The sequence below is a fragment of the Mycteria americana genome, chromosome 2, assembly GCF_035582795.1.
Source record: "Mycteria americana isolate JAX WOST 10 ecotype Jacksonville Zoo and Gardens chromosome 2, USCA_MyAme_1.0, whole genome shotgun sequence".
NCBI classification, from domain to species: domain Eukaryota; kingdom Metazoa; phylum Chordata; class Aves; order Ciconiiformes; family Ciconiidae; genus Mycteria; species Mycteria americana.
The window spans coordinates 48788985-48812451 of record NC_134366.1 but is presented as its reverse complement, the minus strand read 5'-3'; the positions used below and the strand labels follow the sequence as shown (position 1 = coordinate 48812451).

General features: G+C 38.9%; 1 protein-coding gene across 3 annotated transcripts in view; it reads right to left on the bottom strand.

The window, feature by feature from the left end:
* Positions 1–744: 744 nt before the first annotated feature.
* The window catches only part of DNAJC13 (DnaJ heat shock protein family (Hsp40) member C13), a 55764-nt gene continuing 33041 nt past the window's right edge, over positions 745–23467 (bottom strand). For all 3 annotated transcript variants that reach the window (XM_075493291.1, XM_075493292.1, XM_075493293.1), the window contains 27 exons: positions 23059–23213; positions 22051–22096; positions 21676–21830; positions 20827–21028; positions 19920–20035; positions 18984–19062; positions 18249–18384; positions 16926–17110; positions 16277–16351; positions 15958–16077; positions 14896–15075; positions 13805–13972; positions 13081–13194; positions 12629–12745; positions 11891–12068; positions 10733–10824; positions 10280–10379; positions 9747–9821; positions 9452–9564; positions 8874–9043; positions 8459–8501; positions 7361–7534; positions 6150–6329; positions 5757–5897; positions 5128–5271; positions 4183–4282; positions 745–865 (listed from right to left, as the gene is read on the bottom strand). In XM_075493291.1, coding sequence (XP_075349406.1) covers positions 768–865; positions 4183–4282; positions 5128–5271; positions 5757–5897; positions 6150–6329; positions 7361–7534; positions 8459–8501; positions 8874–9043; positions 9452–9564; positions 9747–9821; positions 10280–10379; positions 10733–10824; positions 11891–12068; positions 12629–12745; positions 13081–13194; positions 13805–13972; positions 14896–15075; positions 15958–16077; positions 16277–16351; positions 16926–17110; positions 18249–18384; positions 18984–19062; positions 19920–20035; positions 20827–21028; positions 21676–21830; positions 22051–22096; positions 23059–23213 — 3456 coding nt within the window. In that variant the 3' untranslated portion in view covers positions 745–767. The remainder of the gene's footprint in view (positions 866–4182; positions 4283–5127; positions 5272–5756; positions 5898–6149; positions 6330–7360; positions 7535–8458; positions 8502–8873; positions 9044–9451; positions 9565–9746; positions 9822–10279; positions 10380–10732; positions 10825–11890; positions 12069–12628; positions 12746–13080; positions 13195–13804; positions 13973–14895; positions 15076–15957; positions 16078–16276; positions 16352–16925; positions 17111–18248; positions 18385–18983; positions 19063–19919; positions 20036–20826; positions 21029–21675; positions 21831–22050; positions 22097–23058; positions 23214–23467) is intronic.

Here is a 23467-nt window from a genome sequence, read left to right as displayed (position 1 = left end):
TTTATCTCATTAACAAGGCTCTTAATTCCCTTTATTTTAAAATTTTATGTACATATGAATGATCTGTATAATGTACACTCAATATAGAAAGTTTTTATATACTGGATAATGTATAGAACATTTCACAATTACACTAATTTCTTACATAACATGTCAACTTTTAAGGTTTTTTTGCTGAAGCTTTGTCAATTTGGTCAAGCCAGTTATACATACAAATGTCTAATGCTGTTTGATCTCAGGAAGAAGATAATGTTAATGATTAAGGACATCAGTGAACTGGTGTAGGGACCAACCCTTTGCAAGTCATGTGTTCGAAGGGAGTGATCACATCAGACTGGGAAAAGAAGGGATGCTCTTTTAGGGGGCGTTGGTGAGGTCAAAGTGATTTTAGCCCAATTCCTCTAGACTGTAGCTCAACTCCAGTCATGCTAATTCATAAAATATAAAAACTAGGAAAGTTTGATTCACAGTCTTGTAAACAAATATAAAGGAACAAAATGTGCTTACGTACAACAAGAAAAAATTCTTGTGTACCCATTTCAGCTGATCCACAGAGTGCTTTCTTGTGTTACAGTGTGATAGTTAGAATCACTGACTTTTTCCTAAAAAAAAAAAAACCAAAAAAACCCAACAGTCATAGAAAAAGGAATAACACTGTCATTAAACACTTGGAAAGGCAGCAAGTTCACTTCAATGTGCTGGAGGAAAGTGCTGTTCCTCATCACTGGCCAGTCTGCCTTTGTCTCTTTCACAAGAATTTCCAGTCCTTAGCTGACATCTCCCACTTCGTTGTCTACCGGGGGTGGTACGTTGGGCATTACAGATGACGTCGTCCCTGCAGTAAGGTAACCAGCAACTCCAGGGCCTTTCAGGAAGAGAACAGAACATTGGTGATTAGTTTTGATTCTAAAGAGCGACTGAACAGCTTTATTCCCTCTGGTAACACTCAAATGCATCATCCAAGTCAACCAGACACCTTAAACAAGAACATTTAAGAGTTTCGTTTAGATCCTTTGAAATCTAGGAACACTAGGAATTAAGGCATCTTAGGCCACTAAGTGGAGTAGCTTGTGGAGACCATTCTCAGACTTGCTCAGCATTTTTTATTCTGATGTGCCAGGTAAGTTACAAAAGAACCCCAACCACCAGTATTATCCATCTCACCTTCCACCATGGAAATGGCAGTAAAGAGGGGCCTTCCTTTGCTAAGGAAAGGACCTGCTGCAGACATGAAGTGAGTTCAGGCATGCATCCCACTACTGGGCTCCACGTTTATGCTTTCAGTGTTGCAAAGGTTTTCCCAGCTGCATATTTAAAGGAAACTCCATGGCCTGCCCTGTGAACAAGCAGAACTACCCTATGCTTGTCTGGGCAGCTCTTTGTGCCTTCTTCAGTTAGAAAAAAGTAACTGCATTCTGGGGATACACAAGCTCTGTATCAGCAATGGAGAGCTCCTTGCTATTAATAAATCTATGTTGATTATTACAGGGGCAGTCAGTTTTGCACTGCAGACAGAGCCCCTCTCCCTCAAAGCTTGGAGTTTAAAATTTAGTCATACAGAAACTTTCAACAAATGCAATAAAAACTCATGTTGCAGCATAAGGTGTTTCAACAGCAACTCTTACCAGATTAACAATTGCAGAAAACTGCCAGCCCGCAACATGGTCCTGCATCGATACAGTGATCAACTTGGTATTAGACCTTCAGCCTACACTGCTAATCTTCAACATGGTAAAGTCTGCTGGGTCTTTTACTCTCCTCCACTTAAGTCATCCTCACTAAGTTCTCCTAAATTTACTATCCCTTCATTCCCCACCCTCTCTTCTCACACTACAGCCTGGAGCCAGAACATCAGAGCATGGTTTGTCTCCTTGCAAACAGTCCTACACTACTACTGCAAGCAAGGGATCAAAGCAAGCAGTGCCTTTGGTAAAAAAAGCTGCCTGGCTCCAGAAGGGGACTTCCTCTCTGCCAGCCCATCAGTGGCATCTGCCAAGAGTCAGACCCACTTTTACATGTCCTAATGGAAAAATTCCACTAGTCTCTTGTCCTTAAAACTTTTCCATTATGGAGGATTTAGTTCATCTGTAGTACCAGCAACTATCAGCCACTGCAGCTGTTAGTTTTCTGCTGCTGTGTGCTTGAAGAATGCAAGTTTATCGGTGTTTTGCAGTTTGGGACCACACATTTGTTACAGTTCTATGACATGCATCTTTTACTTGGAATGCAGCAAGTGCAGCGTGCATTTTGCAAGATGGTATCTACCTGCTTTAGAGAGCTACACAGAAGTTAGCAAGCTGCCTGGCAGAGCAGATCTAAAGCCCACTTCTCAGGTGAAGGGGACTGCTGCCAGTTAGAAGGGAAGGAGAAGAGACACCTGAGGGAAAAGAAATAAGCAAGGGAAGTTTCAAGGGAAGTGCAAATAGCAAAGCAATTTGAAGCAAGACATAAGGCAGAATACAAGATAAGGCAGGTTAAAAACAAAGCTTGTAGTTTGGCTTCCATCTATACTTTGCATTTGTACAGCATCTTCATTCTACATTTGCAAGCACTTAAACGTTAGGCAATTTAAATGCAGCACAGGCCTTAAGGCAATGGATAGCTATATTGCCCCCAGTCTCAAGCCTCACCATTTCTGGTATAGTTTTCAGTTCTTAGCTAGTAATTGGCCAGCATTTACTTCATATTTCTAATTTATACTATTTCTGAAACACCAAGGAAATTCAGCACCAACTGAATCAAGTGTTCAAGTGTTCTTTGTCAAAGTGCCATTAAATGGTGCAATAAAGAGAAAACTCCTGTTCAGAGCTAAAGCACTGGGTCTTTCCTGTGTGGAAAAGAGCATCAAGTGTTGCAATATACCTACTCTCAAAATATTAAGCATCAGCTTCTAGAATGTCTAATTCCTGACTTGAAAGGCTCTTGCTTCATTTCCTCAAAATACATGCTAGTATCTTGCAAGAAACACTTTCCTGTCTATATGGCCATCTGACTTACATCTCATTAATTCAGTTATTCTCAAAAGCTTTACCAGGGTTCCTATATTAGGTTAGATGAGAAAGTTCCATGCGGCACATGGAAGTGTTCATATCGACCTGTCAAAGGGCTTTACAACCTTACCTGGGAGGCTAAACTATTAAGACCAAATGATTGTTCAGCTGATAGCTATTGAGGAGTCAGAAGTTTGCATCATGTGTTGCTTTAGACAGAGTTTGCTACAGTGTCATTACATAAAATATTTTCAGATATAGCAAGTAATCTGTGATAGCGAAGTTTTGGACTGTGATACAGCAGAATGTAGTCATTAAAGGTGTGTCTATTGAGCACTGCACACAAGTGGAGGAAGAACCAGAATTTGATTTGCTATGATGTAACTGTTCTAGGATTATGTCCACACCGTGCCATTGCCAGCAAGGAAGTTCACATCAGTTGCTATCCTTTGTGTGTGCACAGCACGCACAGATAGAATGCTCTTCTACACTGCTAGTGGGACCGAGGTGGCACCCCTGGGGTGCCATTTCAGTCTTGGTGGCACCAGCAGGGGACTCACCCAGGGTGCACCACAGGTGCATTCAAGTATATGCCGCAAGCTCCAAGTACAAGCACAAGGCCATTGCCAGCAGAGAGGGGCCCTGCCAGTGCACCGAGTCTGACTGGAACATGGCCTCACGCTCTAAGCTGTTAACATTCAAACTGTCCCAATACTACAGCTACATGCCTAACTCTAAAGCAGCATAATTCACATGACAATACATACAAAGTCTAAGTGATTTTGAAGAAAGTTCACTCCTCCCCCAACCTTGGTAAACAATTTTTTCTAGAACTGAAGTAGACTGATCCTGACAAAGCATGGAAAGATACTGTCATTCATTAGTTCTGATTACATCTCTGCTTTATCACTACAGGGTATTTGCAAGACTTGCCAGTGTCCAGATTCCATTGCTGTCATGTTTTAGAAGTAAGTACAGCAAAGACTATCCAGAGAAATATAATCTCAACCACAAAAAAAGTGTTTGGCTTTTGATAAGCATTTTTAAAACTTACTGTATTTTTACAGCATCGAATGTTCAGGCCACATGATGGCACTAGATCCTGAGGATAAACGCTATCTCCAGAGTCAAGTCTGACAATTAAGTAACAGTTCAGTAGGATTCAGGACATAAATAGGAAAGGGTTGCCAACCTGTGAGGTATCCTGCTGTTTGTGTCTCAGAAATGAACAAGTCATGTTTCTGATCCTTGAAGGCACTCCACACAGAAGAACGAGACAGAATTTCATTTACCTACAGTATTTGAAGAGATTAACACAGTGAGCAAGTGATATCTGTAATGTTCTAGGGGAGCAAATTCATTTTCTAGAACCAAACCATTCTGAAGGAATTACCAAATAGCATGGCAGTAGTTTAGGCTGTGATCTGGAATCGCACATTTCCAAGGAGACTGTACCAACTTGCTTTTCCATTTGAATTGTGCCAATTGCGCAGCTGAACACATAATGCAGAAGGCTCATAAAGAAAAGTCATTTAGTAGCTTGACTTTCTCCCTCATTCCCCAGTAAGGCGATAAGGAAGAGCAACCCTGCAAGCAGCTACTTGCCATGCATCTAGAGCTGAGGTAGAACAGAACTTTTCCTGTACTATAGCAAGGTAGGGCCAACTTGGAGGAAAGACCTATCCCCAGTTTCCCTCCCTTTGAGAAAGCTTTCAACACAAGGGAAAGGGGAAGGCACCAAGAACTAGCACAGTTACTGGGACAAGTTTTACCAACTTGAATATACATCCGTAGCACTGCTGCAGTTGTCCACAACAGTATTCATCCAGGAAACAAAAAAGCAATTTACATTTCTAACAGAGCTTCTGAAGAGTTGTCAGTAGAAGCCTACTAGCTTATAGAACACTTCTGCACTTGGGATTTGTCTTTTTTACTAGTGCTCTTCAAATGCATTGAACCAATGACTTCTCCACAAGACAGACACTGAGACGTTCCAACACATAATGATTTTGTAGTTACACAATGTTAACTTTTTAGGTGGAATGATGCCCGGGACAGCCATAAGATTAAACAAGGGATGTTCAGAGTTTGATCTTCCAAGTGTACAAAGCCCAGTTAAGGACTTGTCAGTACTTACCTGTTCTCCGTACTGCAGGCTGCGAGACATGGATTTCAGAGCTTTAACAATCTGAGCTTTTGTTGCAGATGGGCTTTCCAGGTTCTCCAGACCAATACCTTCAAGCAGCTTTAGAAGGTAAGGGACCAAATCTGCTTTCAAAGCCTGCAAACATACCCAAATGAGTTGTCTTGACATGGACTAGGAAGTTCCATACAGATGTTTTACGTTACTAGCATTAGTGTGAACCAAAAGTACCAACAGCTATTACTAAGTATGTTTAGCTAGTCAATTTTTCCTGAGCTGTATGAATACATACATGAGAAAGCAAAGATACTGTCCAGCAGTTCTGCTCTGTCTAGGTGTAAACTCAGTTGCATTAGCTGGCATTCCTACGCTTTCTCAGCGGACACAAGCCAAAACTATCCTATGCATTAAGCTTCAATGCTCAGGTAGCATCCTTGAACAGGTCCACATTTTGGATAAAGAACTGACTTCCGACTTCTCCAACATGAAAAGCACATTACTTAGATGGCTTCTGGGAAGCCTCCTGGACACTGAAGTTGAATGGTACCTCTGTTCTAATGAGCAGATCAGATGCCAAATATAAAAAGTATCACATTTTTACAGCCTGAGAATATAGTACTTACTTGGGCTACTAAGTCATTTTGTTCCTTCTGAAACATTCGATTAAGTGCTTCACAGGCTACACCAATTACATCCGATCTCTTTTTCATTCCATTCATGAGAGGGCTAATGGTCTCTAGCGATGCCATTGCTCGAACACAAAGCTATAGGAGAGACAGAAACATCCAGAGTACTTTATTTTATGCTAAGCTTGACGGTTATGGCAGATATAGGCAGCCAAGACCATAAATTTCTCAGTATCTTTAATCTAACTCCCTTAATTAGCTATAAGTCCCTGCTCATCTGGTACACAGTATTTATAGTCAGAATAATGCCCTTCTAGGAACACTACTAAACAATACAAATAACGCCAGTTATGCTTTTTTCTCCCCTTGAGCACTTAAATGATTCTGTACCTCATTGTCAGACAATATGTGCATGACACGAATGGCACTTTTAGGAATGGCATTGTTCTTGTGATTCATAGCTTGGATTATCTTGTGAAGATGACCAAGTGGAGGAACTTGATCAGCTAGCTGAGGCTGGGCACTGAACAGGCACACAGTTGCTGTGGTAATGGTTTCTAAAGTTTCCCCCTGCAGAAAACCAAAAACCAACAGAAAATATAACTCAGTAAAGCCTTACGTATCACCATAATAGCAACATTTCTCACTTGCTCTGCGTTACAGATGTTTTTTCCTTAATGCTTTTATCATGTCACTTTGCTTTGAAGTTGTTAAAACAAGAAGTTTAGAAGAATGTGATCAGCTCCAACAGTGGCAGACATTCACTAGTTTCATGAACACAGATCACACAAAAGTTTCTAAGCTCTATTTCCAGTATCTAGAGAAGCCAGTGTCTGGCTGCAGCCTCTGCACGCACAGCAGCACATGTGCTAACTTGCTCGGTGGAAGCATGATAGCATGGATGTTTAGGCTGACCACTTGAATGCCTTAACAGGTTCTGCAGCCTGTGTAGCAGCACCCACCACACTTACTGCATTCTGCATGCCTATACAAACTGCTATCACATCTTGATTACAAAGATGTCTGTTTTATTCAATGTGCAAGTTAGTTGCCTCCCTGCAAGCCTAACCCAGAATATGTCTGAACACTATTTAAGATTCAGTTATTGGTAATACCATTAAGTTACTGACTTGAACATTGTTCTCATTCAAACTGTAACACATTAGTTCTACTGTGTTACACTAATTGTTAGGTAGCAGCCTTGTATAGGTCATGTAGTTTACACTAGAGTGGGAAGTCAGTGTTGCAGAAGGACACTAGAAGCGTCAAGAGCTGAAAATTTTTAGGCAGTGTAGAACAAGTGCCATTTTCTTAGGTTGGTCAGTCATGGAATAATTAAAGAGCCGCATCTGTACCACAAAAAAAGCCTCTAACACTTACTGAAGCTAGTTCTGTGGCTTCGGGAACTTTAAAAGCATTGACTCATGTTCAGAAATTGCCTAAACATATCTACATGATTTTACAGAGTCAGAAAGCAGACAAAAAAAAATCATTCATGTTGGGAAGAAAGTGTGAGAATTGAAGTTAATCAGATACTAAAAGACTCGTAGCTTAAGACTGCTAAACAAATTCAAAGAGCAGAATCAGAAAAATCATCTTACATGGGGGTTATTTTTCTCCAGTAGTTCAGTTAACTTTTCCAACAGTGCAATGAGAAATTCTCTTGGTTTCCGTAAAACCCAGGCCGGCTGGGCAATAAAAATCCTTAGGAAGACTCCCCCCACTGAAAGTTCACCTTCTGCCTCACCATACACCACAGCAAAGTCTTCAGGCAGCTGTTGAATTGTAAAGTAGAAGTTATTGGCAAAAGTATTTGTGACAGCTGTAATTGTTTCTCTAACATCATGACTCTAAGTGGTAAGGGTCACTGAACTAACTATATTCTCCAAAACAGAGTTGTGCAAGATCAACAAACACTTCATCTTGAAGAAACATGAGGTGCAAAGCGAGAGTAGAAAGAACAGTGCAGGCAGTACTACTACAGTGGACTTTTCTTTCAAAGAACACAAGTAACTGAGTCTACAACTATACTAGTGGTAAATACTAGTTCAAGTGAAGTACCAGCAGCAAGGCTGATAAAACAGCCCTTTCCTTTCTTTCCTGCACACTTCAGGGGAAGTTCTCACCATTAACCTAGGCAAGTTTCCAGTTTACACCTGCACCAAAATAGCCATCCTGCATGTGTTTAGAAGTTGTTTGAATGCTGAACTAGACCACGGCTGGGAGGAAGTCATGCCTGGCTTTTCACAGATATTGGGAAATACTACAGACTGAAACATCTCACCAATTGACCTGATGTGATGGAATAGCTCAGGACCATCACTTTTGAGACTCAGTGGCTTGCTAACGTTCCTGAACATTTACCAAGAGCAAGTTTACTACAGCAATGTAATAAGTGATTGGACTTTTCCAGCAAACCAGTATTCTCCTTTGTTGCTGACTTTTAGTTTTAGAATGACCTGAACTATCAGAAAATTCAGAGTATTACTGGCAAAACCACTGCCAATGAAGTGTCTGATGTCAAGGTACAAGAAGTAACAAAAGCATCAATTCAATGTTAAAACAGTTATGTTAGCACAGCAGTGAGTTCCTGCTGGTACTTTAAGAGGAAATCCTGTCAGAGTTACATACATGCATATATTATTAGCTGGCTTATAGTCTCCCTGGACAGACCCAAAGCAGAAACAATATACTTTTACCTTCCAGTTAGTGTCAGGGTTGTCCCTCTGAAGTTTAAAGTGCCTTTAAAAAGAAAGTAAGTTTTAACGAGCAGTAAAAGAAGCAGTCATCTTCCCTACTTGACACCTCAGTCTCTCTCCATTGTTGTGAGGTAGTTCCAGTTTCTAAACCCCATTTTCTCTTCATTGTAACCCCCTCCCCAAATCTTATAGCAGTAAGCAAATACCTGGATTGTGCACAAGCCACACTTGCATCACTGAGTTACAGGTAAAATATACAAACAGTGAACAAGTTTCTTTTCACTGAAGTCTGGCTTGCAAGGATTCTACTTTTTACAGGCAGAGGTCTGTCTGACACTTCTATAGCAACTCTGGTTTACTGCCACTAAGAGTGTCTCAGTTAAGGAAATACTTAAGTCAGTAGGACTCCACATACTCAAGCATCATTTCTCGAACTGTTGTCGATACTCTCTCCCTGGAGTTGTCATTCCAAATTAACTCAGGATTTTCATGAGTTCCCTCAAAGATATGAACAGCAGCTTCAGGGTTGTCTCTCATGGCATCCATGAAGACTCCAGGTAAAAATTTCATTAGTGTAATTCTAACCTAGAAAGGATGAACAGAATTGACATTTAGTATACCACAAGTCAAACTAACTGTCAGAAAAATAGGGAACTCCAGGAAGTCCAGTTATTTGTGGTGCTATAATGCCAACTGCTAGAACACAACACCACAAAATAAAATAGTGCTATCATTTTAAATAGCGATGGTCTGAAATCTAGGTATCTAATGTTAAAGTCATTACAAATGGAAACCAGACTGCTTATAGTAGTTACAATAAATACAACTGCTTCTAGAAGTCTGCTCACAGATTAAGAGCTAACTGTTTTGAAAAAGCCAGATTGCTCTTCATATGAGTGTTTCAGTCACAGAAGGGTTTTTTTGTTCTGTCTTCAGAGAGAGGCTGGTAACACCAAGGTAAACAGTTATAACAAGAGCTGTTAAGATTCTTACCTTTGGACCCACCAGCTTATCTGCAGTCATTTTGGCAAAGAGCTCTGCTGTTTGGGCTCGGACCTGTGGATGAGTTGAGTTGCAAAACATGTCTAATAAGTAGATTAAAGCACCTGTACAAAGAGATAGGAACACATTCAAATTTTTTTCTTGTCACAAGTAGTATGAATTTACCAATTCCACACTGGCTCTTCTCCAGGGAAGAGTAAGATTTGGCCACTGTATTTACTTTGGCCACTGTATTTACTTTAAGTCCAGTGTTGCAGAAACATTTGATTTCAGTGCAGTACCGTACCTTTTGCCATGGCCTCTTTAATTATTTTTGTGCTAGACGTCAAAGCATACAAAGTTTCAAGGACGAGCTGCCGACCTGTCAAAATAAAAAGTATTAAGAACTTTGTGCCATATAGACTATTAACTAATCAAAGATGAACTAAACTGATCTTAACAGAAAGCTGTATCAAAACTGCAATAAACCTTATGACAATTGATTTCTTGCTAAATTCAGTTAGTCAGGGAACATCAAATCAATCATACATGCTAGTACAGCATAACTTCTTAATTAGATACTTAGTACCGAAATTCCCTAAAAGAATTAGTCAATAAAATACTATGCAATTCAAATACAATTCAAATACCTGCAATTCATATGTTTCAGCTCACACATTTAAGACAAACAGGTTACATTGAACATTGTTTTAATCATCCCCACTGAAATGCTGCTGTTTTAACCTAAAACTCAGTAGTAAGCTCAGCCAGCTGCATTCTAATTAATTTCTGAGTTAGAAACTCTTTGCCTTGCAAGACTAAGAATTATATGGTACATACTTGAAGGTAAGGAATGCAGAAGTGCCAGTAAGTTAGCAAGAACCATTGCCTCAGCAATGTTGTTAACACATTCTTGGTTACTTGTTACTATGTTCACTACCTGTAAAAGATCAGAAACAACACTTGATTATACTCCAGCTGTTAAGACATTGCCCAGAAAATGCAGTGTATGATGAAGTCAGTCACCTCACGGGCCAATATAGCTAATATTTACAACGTTTATTCCTGACACTAAATTGTCTTGTCATCTCAAGGAAGAAAGGAGCAAAGACACAGGCAAGAAGCTATCACTTGTTCCTCCAAGGAGGAACTGACACCTTGGAGCCCCAGTCTTGATACTTTTTAGGTCCTACTCTAACAGTTACACAATCAGGTTTGTTTATGCCAATTACACAGAGCACCCAGACAGCAGGGGTTGGGGTTTTTGTTTGGTTGGTTTGATTTGTTTTTTACCTCCAGTGCCAACTGCTGCACCTGGCCAGCTCCATGAACACGCAGAAGGGAGAATATCAACTTAAAGTGACCTATGCATTCACACTCAGAACCTGCAAGAGACCAAATAAGTTATTCTCTTCGTGTTAGCCAAAGCATTCACTGAAGGCCATCCCAAGCCCACTTTTCACTCTAGAGAGGTGTTAAAGACTACATGTCTGTATATAGTCTGCCACAGTAGTTATAACAGCTCCTACAGGGCAGCACCTGCTACAGAATTAGGAAATTATGAAGTCCTGTCTATTAATCTAGCTTCCACAAAGTCTCAGGTCAACAATATTTCAAAAGGAGAGGATACCTCCTCCCTCTAAGGCAAGTAACCAAGCTAGTTCTTGGACTACCTAGTTACTTGCATTCTTCCAAGACACTAAGCAAGTTCAGTTATTTTTTTATTATCGGTTATCAGTACTCCTTATCTTCAAATACACTTGCCCTTTCTGATTCTCTCAGCTCAGAGCAGGGTTGCTATCTGCAGCAGTAACAGCTGCCTTCAGGGTTATAACTGCCAAATACAGATAATTCAGTCTGAGAACCACCTATTATTAGAAACCATGATAGTAGCATGAGTTGCTTTTAGAACTAACACAGTAGGAAAACGTCCTAATTGTGTGTCTCAGGCTTCTCCAGTCTGTACATTGATATCTGCTCATAAATCTTTGCTGGTATTAGCTGCCCACTCTCAAGAGCATCTTCTCCTCCTGCTTTAGTAAGGCCCTGACATGTTTTTAGGTGTTTACTAGCATGCAGTACTCAGGTCAAGGGGGTTGGTTTTTGTTTGTTTGATGCAAGGAAGTTTACAAATCAGCTAAAATTCTTTGAAGGATTACAGAAAGTTTCATCCAAGAGGTTTAAGTCTTCCTGGCAACAGCAGGCTAGAATTAGAGTTAAAACCCAATGTTTCAGAGAAGAAAATAGATAAAGCTTGGATTTTAATACATCTACTAATAATGTTCTCGGGGGGGGGGAGAAAAAGCAAGCCTATATGGCTTATCAACAATGCTAAAGTCTGTTAGCCAGCAAAACAAGCTTCCTTCTCGCTGGAAGATAGACTACAGAGGTCCACATTATTTAAGGTTGTCCACAAGAAAGCCTATCAGGGAAGTTCATTTTTAAGCCTACCTGGGTTATGTTTTATCACGTTTCTCAGAGCCTCCAGGGCCATTTCAACTCTCCGTAACCGATCTCCATGTTGATTGGACTCTACTTTCCCAGTCTGTGTTATTGCCATTAGCGTATGAAGGTACTGTGCTTGTGAGCCTATGTAATCCAAGAGGCTTGCAGCAAATGCTTTAGGAAGCTTTAAATTAGAGATGAGAGCATTTTTAGCTGTGTGATGCAACAGTATTCACACTAGAAGAAAGCATAGCCAAATAACTTGTCCTACATTTCCCTTTCTTCCAGACAGGAAACACTTTTCTACTCTGATTACTGTAACATCTGGAGCACATTAACCCTACTTATAGGTAAACGTACCCTTAGAAAGCTGCCACTACTTCAACAGCATTAAGGTGTATGTTTGTCCGTATATATATATACACACACATGGATGGACAGCAGAGCCACTAGGCAGAATCACTACCTCCAGTAATTACTGAATTAACCTGAGTGTCTGCAGTGCAAGCTTGTAGAGAAAAGGCATTAAAGCCATATGAAGCAGCATATCTTATGACAAACTCATTGTTCACTTTAATTCATTCTACTCCAATAGAGATATCCCATAACATGCTGATCATGTTGAAGGAAATTTCCGTAAGATTTCATATTTTCTCTATTCTGTTTGCACTGACAGATAGACAAAGAGGAATACGTAACATTCCAAATAGTAGTTTCAACAGGAAGGTTTTAGCTACATCTCACCTCTAGTTGGAAGGTAGGGACCTCATTGTAGACTCTGACAAAAATCTCTCCCACAATAAGTTCCTTTGCATGGTCACTGAAGACAAAGTCAGATCCATAGCTCTTGTCACAATCACCCTTTAAGCAGAGACAAGCAGCACAAGCTCAGACAGAAAATAATCTTGTAGAAAAGTGTAAAGCTATAACCCAATAATGAAATAGAGAATACTTGAACAGAAAACAAAGCTTTAGCAAAAGTCAGAAGCTCAAGGCAGACTGAAACATTAGAAGAACTCAACATGCAAGCTCTTAGGTTTTTTGTTTTCCTTGTAAGACTACTGAACAAAGAAAGTGACTTAGGAGTAGACAACAGTGGATACTTGTATTAACTACACTGTATTACAAGCAGCTGTAACAAAATGCAAAATAGTTTAAAAAAATAGTAGTGGGATTTAAAGTAAAAAGTATCTTACTCTCTTAATCATGCTTTCTTGTTGAGATTCCAAAAACTCAAGTAATTCAGCTCTTGTCCCATTGTTCCAGATCAAGTAGGGGTTCTCTGTATTACTGTTAAGCATCTTCAGAGTCTAAGAAATAAGGAATTTACATGATGTAACAGGTTTACAACTTAGTTCTGGATCATTATGCACAGTAATCAGTGTGCTTCATGATATAAGTTAATCCAATCTCATTAACAACCAGACCAATTTCATAAGCAGGTTTAAAGTGTCAAGTTTTCCATATACTGGAAAAACAGTATGTGTAAGTTATTTGGTACAGTACAATCTATATTTTAGTTTTTCTTTATTCTGCTTCAAGCCACATTTACTTCAGATTCTCCTATTTTTGACAGTGAGCAGCAACTATCTGCAGTATCTCTTTGTAGATGACTTCCTTGGCACCATTAAAAAGAGTAGTTTAGCCTTTGCTCTCCATTATCATATCCTTAAGCCTTCAACAATTACCTCAACTTCTTTGCTCCCATATTTGTTTTGCAAATATTATTTTATAGGGTACTGTTCTTGTCCATAGTGTTTGAGGCTGAAACAGTTTCTTTTCCTTGCAGCTACTCCAACTGCAAAGAAAAATTGCACTGCTGTTCTCTGTATCAGGCTGGTCTAAGAGTTCAGTGTTTCAGAAGTGACCAGGTACTCCTTCCATAAATCACTAGAGAAAGTTTGGCCAACAGACGCTTACCTCAGTAGGACTGACCACAGCCAGTTTCCTTGCAATATAGGGTGTCAACATTCCAGCCAAGCTTTTCCTGATCGTTGGGTTTTCAGGTGTAGCTTGTTCTTCAGAGAGATACCCTCCAAGGCGACTCAAGGCCAGGAGACTGAGCTTAGCAAGGCTATTTGCTACCTCCTGAAAAATACAGAGACAGGTATAAAAAAGCTAGATCTTACTGAAGAAATATTAGAATAGCTAGAAAGAGTTGTCCAACACTTCTGCACCAGAATGAACAGAACTGGTATTCCCTATTTGTCTGCATCATTAATTGTACACTGATGTCTAATAAAACACTAGGTGCTGCGGAACAGCACAATATGATCACTGCGTTGTGGGCTTAATAAATGCAGTTAGACATGAACACTGATAAGTTGGAAAAACTGGGGCATCAAGATGAGCTGAAAGCTACAGAAGCTATTTAGTGTCACAGCTTCTGACCAGACAATGGTTCCTGCTAGCACAGTCAAATATCAGCATAATAAGCCTTTTATGATCGTGATACAAGAGTTAACAACTACAATAGACTGTTCAAAACTCATCTCATCCAGTGGCTGAGGAAGAAATGCCATACTTAGAGGGTCACCATTTAAGAAAATGGAAGATGTGTGAAGCCACTTACATAGCTGTGGGGCAAAGGGACAATACAGTCCTAGAGTAGACATTTCAGATAAGTTCATGGTATCGCTAGACAACCCCTTCAGTTGAGCCTCAAGAGAAAAGGACTTTTTCTTCTGATAGCACCAATTTACTTTTTTAGTGTTCACTGTCTATAAAAAAATCTCTTGCATTAAGTCTATTAGAAACTACAGCTTTTGGCAGCTTTAATATTTGAACTCAAAACATGAGCTACTCTTAAAGAAAAAAAAACCAAACCACCAAACCCCAAACAACAGTATTTACACTACTGCAAAAAAATCCCCTTCCAAAACTGCTCTGTTAACATTATTGTTCTTGTAGTTCAATGATTTTAACAAGTATTTGAATATACCTATTTTGTTAATAAGAGATGGCAAGCAACAACCGTTGGTGTCTGAAAGCATGCACCTTGTTAACATTACCTGGTGATTCGAATCTTCACTTTTCTGAATACCACTCTCTTCTAGTGTATAGTCATAGTTGAAGAGGTAACCCAGTAAGTACCAGAGAACTCCAGCTTGGAACAAGTGCGTTTGTAGCCAGTAATCTAAGGCAAAGGAGCTAACACACTCCACTCCCAAAGAAGCTACTCGTGGTATATTCTGAAGGAGGAAAAAAGTTTGCCTTAGTACTTGGGACCAAAGAAAGCCAGCTGGCTTCCTTACCAAACAAAGGCTTAGAGTACTGTCTAAGCAGCACAGAGATGAAAACTGAAGTACACAGAACAACATCTGCAGTTGAAGGTAAGTGTCTGGTAGCCAAGAAACATGGCTAATTAGTCAGCATCCTTCTAAGGAAGAGTACTTATATAGTTATTTCATATGATTAGAAAAGAGCATTGATGAGCTGGTGGAAAAACAATTCAAGAAGGTGGTAGAGATTCCCAAGTGAGCTTTTTATGGCAATACTAAACAACAGAGAGTGGCAGGGACTAAACAGACAAGCACCTCTAGCCAATTACTATCTGGTTTTATAGTCTTCTGTTTTCTATAGTCTTTTTCTATAGTCTTCTGTTTTCACATACCCCATATGAAAAGTTCAAGACAAGCTTTCCTTTCTTAATTCAGACAAAATTCAGCATTTATATAACATGAGGTAAGTTCTAAAGAGCTAAATGGCAACAAAACTTGAATACTGTTCCCGGAGTTTATGCTGATTTAGGAGCCTATCTAATTACATAAGATCTAGCTCTAGTACTTTTATCTGCTGATTTAGTACAGTAAACCAATCAGCTAGACATAAGTCAGTTAAAAGGCAAAAGTAGCTGCATCTTTATAGTGATTGCATTTTAAGTCCACTAAATGGATTCAAATACAAGTGCTGAGAACAAGGCAGTAGAGTTCTATATCCCATAATGATTAGCTGAGATCTTACAGAAGGGTTTGATCAGTCTCTGCAATTTTCTTATCTCCCTTAAAAAGAGAACATTCCTCTAAACATTTAGCAGTTAAATACCCATTTAGGCAAAGGAAGGGAGCTCTTACCTTGCCATAATACAGTAGTCTACAGAGGTCCTTAATGATGTTAGGCATTTCTGTAATCTTCTCTCTGCATTCCTCAAACTGAGCTGCTACACTGTAACATTTACTAATATATCCACACACCTACAAAAAGCAGTATTTTATTGGTTCCAAGTGGAGAGGAACTACATGTTTACAATCCTATTTTTAAATATATAATACTATATCAATATTTTATATTATATATACACACTTATATTTATTATCATATTATATGTATATCATATTGTATATATAGTCTTCTGAGAAGGTGATACAATCAGTTAAAGGTGCTGCAACTTACCTGTACAGACATATCATCTGGTTTACTAGAATGAGTCAAGACTGCTACACAACGATTAAATGCTTCTTGCAATACCTGTGAGGATTGGATGATGCATAAGTTCAGTCACAACAAAAACTGATAAAGCCTGGCAGAAATTAAAAATGGATTTATCAGCTAACGTTTTATGGCTGAAGGGAAACATTTGACAAAATCTGCTGCTTGCTCAAATGGTTTGTAGGGGCAAAATTCCTTGCAAGTGCTGGTACTAGCATTTAGTGCTTTATAGTTGATAGCATTCTCACATGTGAGCTAATGTGTGCAATGAAAAGCCCTTCTGCTCAAGTGACTTGTTCACATTTATCTATTCTTTCACATATAGAATGCAGAAGCTCTCAATAGAGTTTTGCAAAGAAGTAGAGAAACATGATATGTAGTTTGCTTATCCACAGTTCAACAGACAAGCCTTGGTCCAGAAAGGGGTATAGTCTGCAAGAGGCTTCTCCTACTGCATCCAGAAAAGAGACAGTAAGAATGGACAAGTGTCTCAAGACCAAAAAGTGATTCTCAATTGCATCTGATGTCCTATGCACTGAGGACCTAGAATTTTTAGCCGTGGAAGAGGAGTCAGACTAAAAAAATTAATTTCAGTAAGTTTCTTTCCATTTACCTCAATTCCATTTTCTCTTCTCAGTTCTTCTGCATTTAATGCTGAACAATTGACAGTATGGAAAGCAAGTTCTGTAGCAGCAGGCAATAGAGGAGATTCTTTGGAAAACAAAAGGTCATCTGATGTTTCAATGGTAATAGTCTTTATCAGCATAGGATAGCCCGCATACTTATAAGGTTTCAACTCTGAAAAAGAAAAAAGTCAAAGTTTACATATATGCAGAGACTAAGCAATTTAAACCACCACATAATTATCAGTGGAAGATATATCAGCTATATAAGGACTAGGAGTCAAAGAAAGCCAACACCTAGGAAAACTGGAGCAAGACTGCGCAGTCCTGTGGACTCCTTGTCACATAAGACTGTTCATGCTAGAAGCTAACAGAGCTTCATGGAAAGGACTCATTTAAGATTAAAAAACTTATCTCCAACTCAGCAAGCCCCCAAGCTCAGAGCCTTCCAAGTGATACTCATTTGTCTCCAGAGAAAAACAAGTACAGCTTTGTCTGTCTTAGGCCAAGACTGTCTAACAATAAGTCTGCAAGGTCCTTTTCCAGTCTGACACAGCAATTGTATGTTTTAACCATATTTTTTATTCCTTTAGGGTTCAGCAGTGCTAAACAACAATTCCATCTTGCAGCATGGAGCCGATTGTGAGCCGACCTATATAAGTCTACACTAACGTTGTCACTGCCTCCACACAACTGACAGAGCTATGATTGCATATAAGGTTCTTAGTTTACCATTATAATGTAACACTTATGTAGCAAAACACTGTTGACTCTGCAAGAGACTTGGACACGCCAGCAGCTGCCAGCCAGGAACTGTAGCTAGAACCAAGGGTTAAGGTACACTAGCTAGCCCTATTTCCCTGTTGGGCTGTGAAAGAGGTAGTGTTGCAGCACACTCACCAGAGGACTAACACTAGTCAAAAATGAGACAATCTTGCAGAAATTCTAATAGCCACATGAGTGTAATCTCATTTATACCCAGAATCTGCCATCTGGGTGACTGAGTACTAGTGAGGACTTCTCTGCACAGACAGAATTGTAAGTCTAAGTTATATATGGAGGAAGATTCAAACTGATTAGTATTGGTGCAGAGAATTTCAAAAAGCTATTCATGTTTTTTTTAATTTTTACTGCAGATGAATTTCATGGAAGAAAGTCCTATTTTGAAACCCTTTACCATAGCTACATAATGCTGTGGCAAGGCAGAAACCAGATCAACAGAACGCAGACTCAAGAACAGAGGAGATTAAAACTGACTGCAATGGCCACTAAAGAAATGAACATAAAACATTCTTCAGAGACAGCATGCTTACCTTCCTTATGCCTGTTGAAGAGAATGCTTTGAGTTTTCAAGATCAAAATTATGTTTTCTGGATCTGGCCCATCTATCACCTTGGCAGACTTTGTGCATAGAAACTCATATGCTTTATTGACTTTTTCAAACATATCCTGCAAATAAAGACAAATAGTCTTAAGAGTTGCTAAGTACCCCCTAAATTACTAAAAGTCTACAGCATCAGTTTAGATGCAGGTAAAATGAAGCATTCCAGGTTAACAGCCAGAACACTAGTTTTGTTGCCTTACTACACTTCAGAAAATACTCTGAATAACCTTGAGAACACTAGTTCACAGATCAGTTTTCTTTTGTCTCCTCAACTCCACCATAGGCAAGAGACTAAAACTAAGTCAATTCCACTATGACAAAAGTAGTAAGTACAGTTTAATTGATTGTGAGAAAGAGCAGAGGATGCAGTCTGTCTTTGAAAGGGAGCAATTAGCTTATTTAGGTCCTGTGTAACTCTTTAAACAGACACTGAGATGTGGGTCTAACCTGATTACATCAGTTTACTGTAGAAATCCTAATATTCCTTGGTTGACATCAGTTAAATTACTCATCTGTAGTACTAATCTATATTCTAGTATTCATCTAGGGCATAGCTTTTAAAAAGGAGAAAGAAGATTTAAGTGGGCATTTTAGAATTCTTAATACACATAAAAGCTGAATTTGTCCCCACTTTATTAACACTATAAGTTTGTGTTGTACATACCCTGCCTTCTGGATTCTTGTCTGGGTGATATTTTTGTGCCAGCCTGAAATAAGCTTTCCTGATCTTGCTTTCATCATGCCTACAAGAAAACAAGTCCCATTACATTGAGCAACATCAAAAAAAAAACAAAACACAAGCCTGGATTCTGACAACAATACTAATAGTAACTGCAATGAAGTGAAAAGCTACAAAGCTCTCATATTTCAATTGGAAAATCCTGCTTCAATAGCTGACACTGAACAGGGGTAATCATGTGGCCACAGAATAGAAAAAAATTTTAGAAATATCAAGTATTTTAGTACCTCTTGTACTGAATATACTAACCAGAAGGTGCTCAAAGTTCCTGAATCTTCTAAATGAAGAGTTTAAATGAGCTATGAGTGGTAAAAGTTGTTAGTTCATAGTTTGTAGTAAGTGCACTGTTCTTGAAGGATAAATACAAAGTGCTGTCAGTTCTCTTCTGGAGGCCTGAAGTCAGAAACCAGTAGCAAGATAGGAAGTAAAAAATCCTAAGGATATAACTACCAGGAAAAAGGAAAATATTTGGTGGGGGAAGAAGGATGATTAGAATATGTTCAAAGTGGAACTCGGTTTCTCAAGTTCTGCCATATTCTTTGCTCACTATGGTTGAGTCTAACGCTTGTCCTGTAAAACAGCCCAGTGAATGCTTTGAAGCAGAGCTCAAAGCATTTTTCCCCAGTTTCAGTTTATCTGAACACTTCACAATTATTCTCTCAAACACTGGGAGTTGGATTTTCAAGCTTTGTTTCTTTTTAGATAAAGAAATCTTCCACTATGAAAGAAGTAGGTGCTAGACATAATTGAACTGGTACCACTAACTGGTTGCAAGTACTGAGATAAGAAGCTTCAGTCTGTTCAGTGTACGGAGTTTATGTAGATGTAGTTACACAACTTTAAATACTGAAAACAACTTACTGGCCTTGTCCTTTGGGAAGGTTAAGGACTTCATAAGCATCATCTATTGACATGGTAGGTGGCTTCTTTTCTACCTCCTTCTTCCAAGCTTCTAGTGTATCTTTCAACAGTTTAACCTAAATAATTACAATTCATTAGTGTTTCAGTTATGCTGACACCAGTACACATCTTTTTTAATAAAGTGCTGCTTTATGAATGAATCTTTATCATCCATCACTCTAAGTTCAAAGACTTAATCCTTTTACCTTTAGTAATTATGGTTTCCCCTCCAGTCAGGAAGCGATTAAAACTTTGCTTCACTGCAGTGCTACATTTTACTCAAGATAGGAGTACCTTAACATTAAAAGCTCTATGTAAGAGTCGCATTAAAAGAGGGAGAATCACTTAAGAGATACGGAGTTCACATCTCAATACCACAAAAACTGCAACAAAGCTACATGAATAAGTAAAGCTCCATAGACAGATCTAGACCATACACTTGTACCAAAGATCTCACCAATTCAGTTATTGTACTGATACCAAGTTAGCTCAGTGTCTTGTCCAGCGTGGACGAATAAGGACCCAAAAGTGATGATTTCCCCCCGGCCCCCCAATCACTTGAGGTTCATTGAAACACTATCTGAAGTTTCTTGGATGCTTTATTTTGCTTTTTTAGTAGTCACCACAAGGAGGATATACTTAACATGTGGTTGCTATATGGCATGAAGACTATTCTGCTTCAAGATAAAGAAGTGTTTAACTTGCTTTAACTTGCTCATAAGTCATTTGCTTATGAAGTGAAATTCAGGATCAATCAGTTACTAGCAAAAAACCTAGCATTTTATTTCCTTAATTTTTGTTACAAATCCCAGTTTTAGGACTCTGAAAGACCAAGAACTAAATGAATCCTAAAATACTTCTTACTTACTGGATCTTTAATTGGCCAGTCTGGAAATCTGAGTGTATCACAAAGATGCTTGAGGTAATAAATATTACAGAACAGCTCATTTTCCAGTTGTGGATAGTTGATAACTGGGATAGGACAGTATTGGTAGAGTGCTCTTGTATTGCTTTGAAGACGAGGGGTGAAGTCAGCAAGATGAGCAGCAATCTTCTCTATCATAAGACGCCTAAAAGTTACAAAGTTTGGTTTAACACTTGCCAAGCAGTCCTCAATCCTCAGTGACTGTACAAGTGTGTTCAATGATTTCTTCTGAAAAGATTTTCCTTAGTAGCTTCCCACATTTCCGAAGGGATTCAGAATAGGATTCAGTCCTATTTTGTTATAAAGCTATTTCAATGCCATGAAAATTAGTTTATTAAAGACAACGTAAAGTGACATTTTGCCCTCCCTCAACACCTCTTTACTTTTTGGGACACCCTAAAAATGTATAGTAATAATAGAGGTATAGCTCCTAGATAGGTGCTGCTAATAAATGAGTACAATAAGCATAAAGCAGTCCACATAAATAGTTAAGTCTCCACTCATGAAAGGAACTTAATAAAGTATGATAGAGGCAGATGTAAATCATGTCATCAGATGTTCAGGGAAATATTCCCCTTCCTGCTGTGAATTCCACTCCCACCACACCCCTGTTATTTTTGATAGGAGTAGAGGGCAATGCAGGACATTGCCCTTGCAGAAGGCAAACAGAGGGAAGTAATGAAACCATGGAATCTAGGTATTTTCAGCATTCTTTAGAAATGTCTAAGACAAGCCCGCTTCAGCACAAGATGTAGTTCAGATTTATTTGTCCTGCTGACAGAAAACAGTTACCTCATTTCATTGCTCCAAATTGCTTCGGGAGTGTCAAATTCTCCGAGGAATATCTCAGAAAATTTTTCTGGTTCATAGTTTTCTAAATAACACACCATTGCTTCAGGAAGAATATGTCCAAGTATACTTCTTTGAACTATATCTTGACTTTTTGTCTACAGAAGAGAACACATTGTCATCTCAAAGGTAATCTGAATTCAGTCTTGCTAACCAACTTGAGATCTAAAAAACCCTCCCCTTTTTCCCTTATAGTTCTTAAATTCTAACTCTTGAGAACTTAGAAGAAGAATAAGCATCAAGTATTGTTAAAACAACTAGAGGTGGTCTGCAAAACTATTTGGAAACAGAGGTAGTTAACTTTTGCAATCTACTCACTTCTTCAGACTTGAAAGCTTGTTTTGTATGTGTGTATTTCAAAAACCTAGAAGAGAAACAGCAGTTATTTTCTGTTTAATTGATATTTAAGGCACCCTTGAAAGATAAGCAGACCAACATAATCCAGCTGGCAAGTCTCACACGTTTACTTTGAGATAAAAGAGTAACAGCAACAATTGAATGAATCTCTGTACAAAATCCATCAAATCCTTGGGAACTCCACCAAGTTAAGCACTCCCACGTTATAAATATTGCCTTACATTCATCATTTCAGTTTGAAAGTCTTGTTCCTGAAAGCCTGTTTTCTCCACACAAAAAAAATGAAGCTGATAGAGACAGAGACAACCTTTCCCTACAAACCTCTCCCTGCACCGTTAGATCATCATTGCAGGGATGAAACAAGATGATCTTACACTATCTGCTGACAGTCCTATTACACTAGAGTCATCATGTAAACATGCAATCATTTCCCAATGCATTTTGCTATAGAAGAGACTTAACTGGAATTATACAATAGCTTTATGAACTATTGAACTTAGAGGAAAAGTACTAGAATGACCTGCAACAGCCACCAGCACGTGCAGTGCATCTGCATCATGCAGTACAGACTGATTTAACTGTTTTAGGCTTTAATACTAAAACAGGCTATTAGATTCTTCCAACACTTTTGATAGCTACTTACTATCAAAAACGACATTAGCATATCAGTAGCCTATATTACGGCTCTTTAGTGCCTGTAACAATTTGTTCTTCTACAATAAGCCATACCTAGTTGTACACTGTTAGAACTATATGATCAGACATGCTGTCTGTTCCCTCCCTGGCAGGGTCATAAACAATTCACTTTTTTAGTGACTGACTAGACTATGTGGAGGTTATTCTTCTAGAGGGTGTTTGCTTGCAATCCCATGTTGCTTTTAGCAAGCCACACTCCCTGGAGCATTTAGAGCAGCAGTCCTTCTGAGCATGACTGGTCAAGAGGTATTTTTAGCTATTCTTTTTCCTCACCTTGCAATAGGAAGTACATTGGAACCCGTGTACATCATGATAAAGAAGAATACTCCACTCAGATAAAAACGAGGTAACTGAGGGTTATCTTGCATGACATGAAACAGCAATATAGCAACTTTTTCCACAAGGATAGGATCAAAAGTCAGTAATAGCTGAAATCAAAAACAAGCATTTACATTAGCTGCTTGAGTAGTGCAAGTTACCTAGCCAAAATTGAAGTTCTAACTAATTCAGTATTGGGACAAGCCAGTAAGCATACAAGAATTTCAGTTAAAGAATACTTCAGCCCCAAAATAACAAGTTCAAATCACAGAATGTTTAAAGTTGGAAGAGACCTCTGGAGGTCATCTTGTCAAACCCTCCTGCTCAAAAGCAGGGTCACCTAGAGCTGGTGGCCAAGGACCAT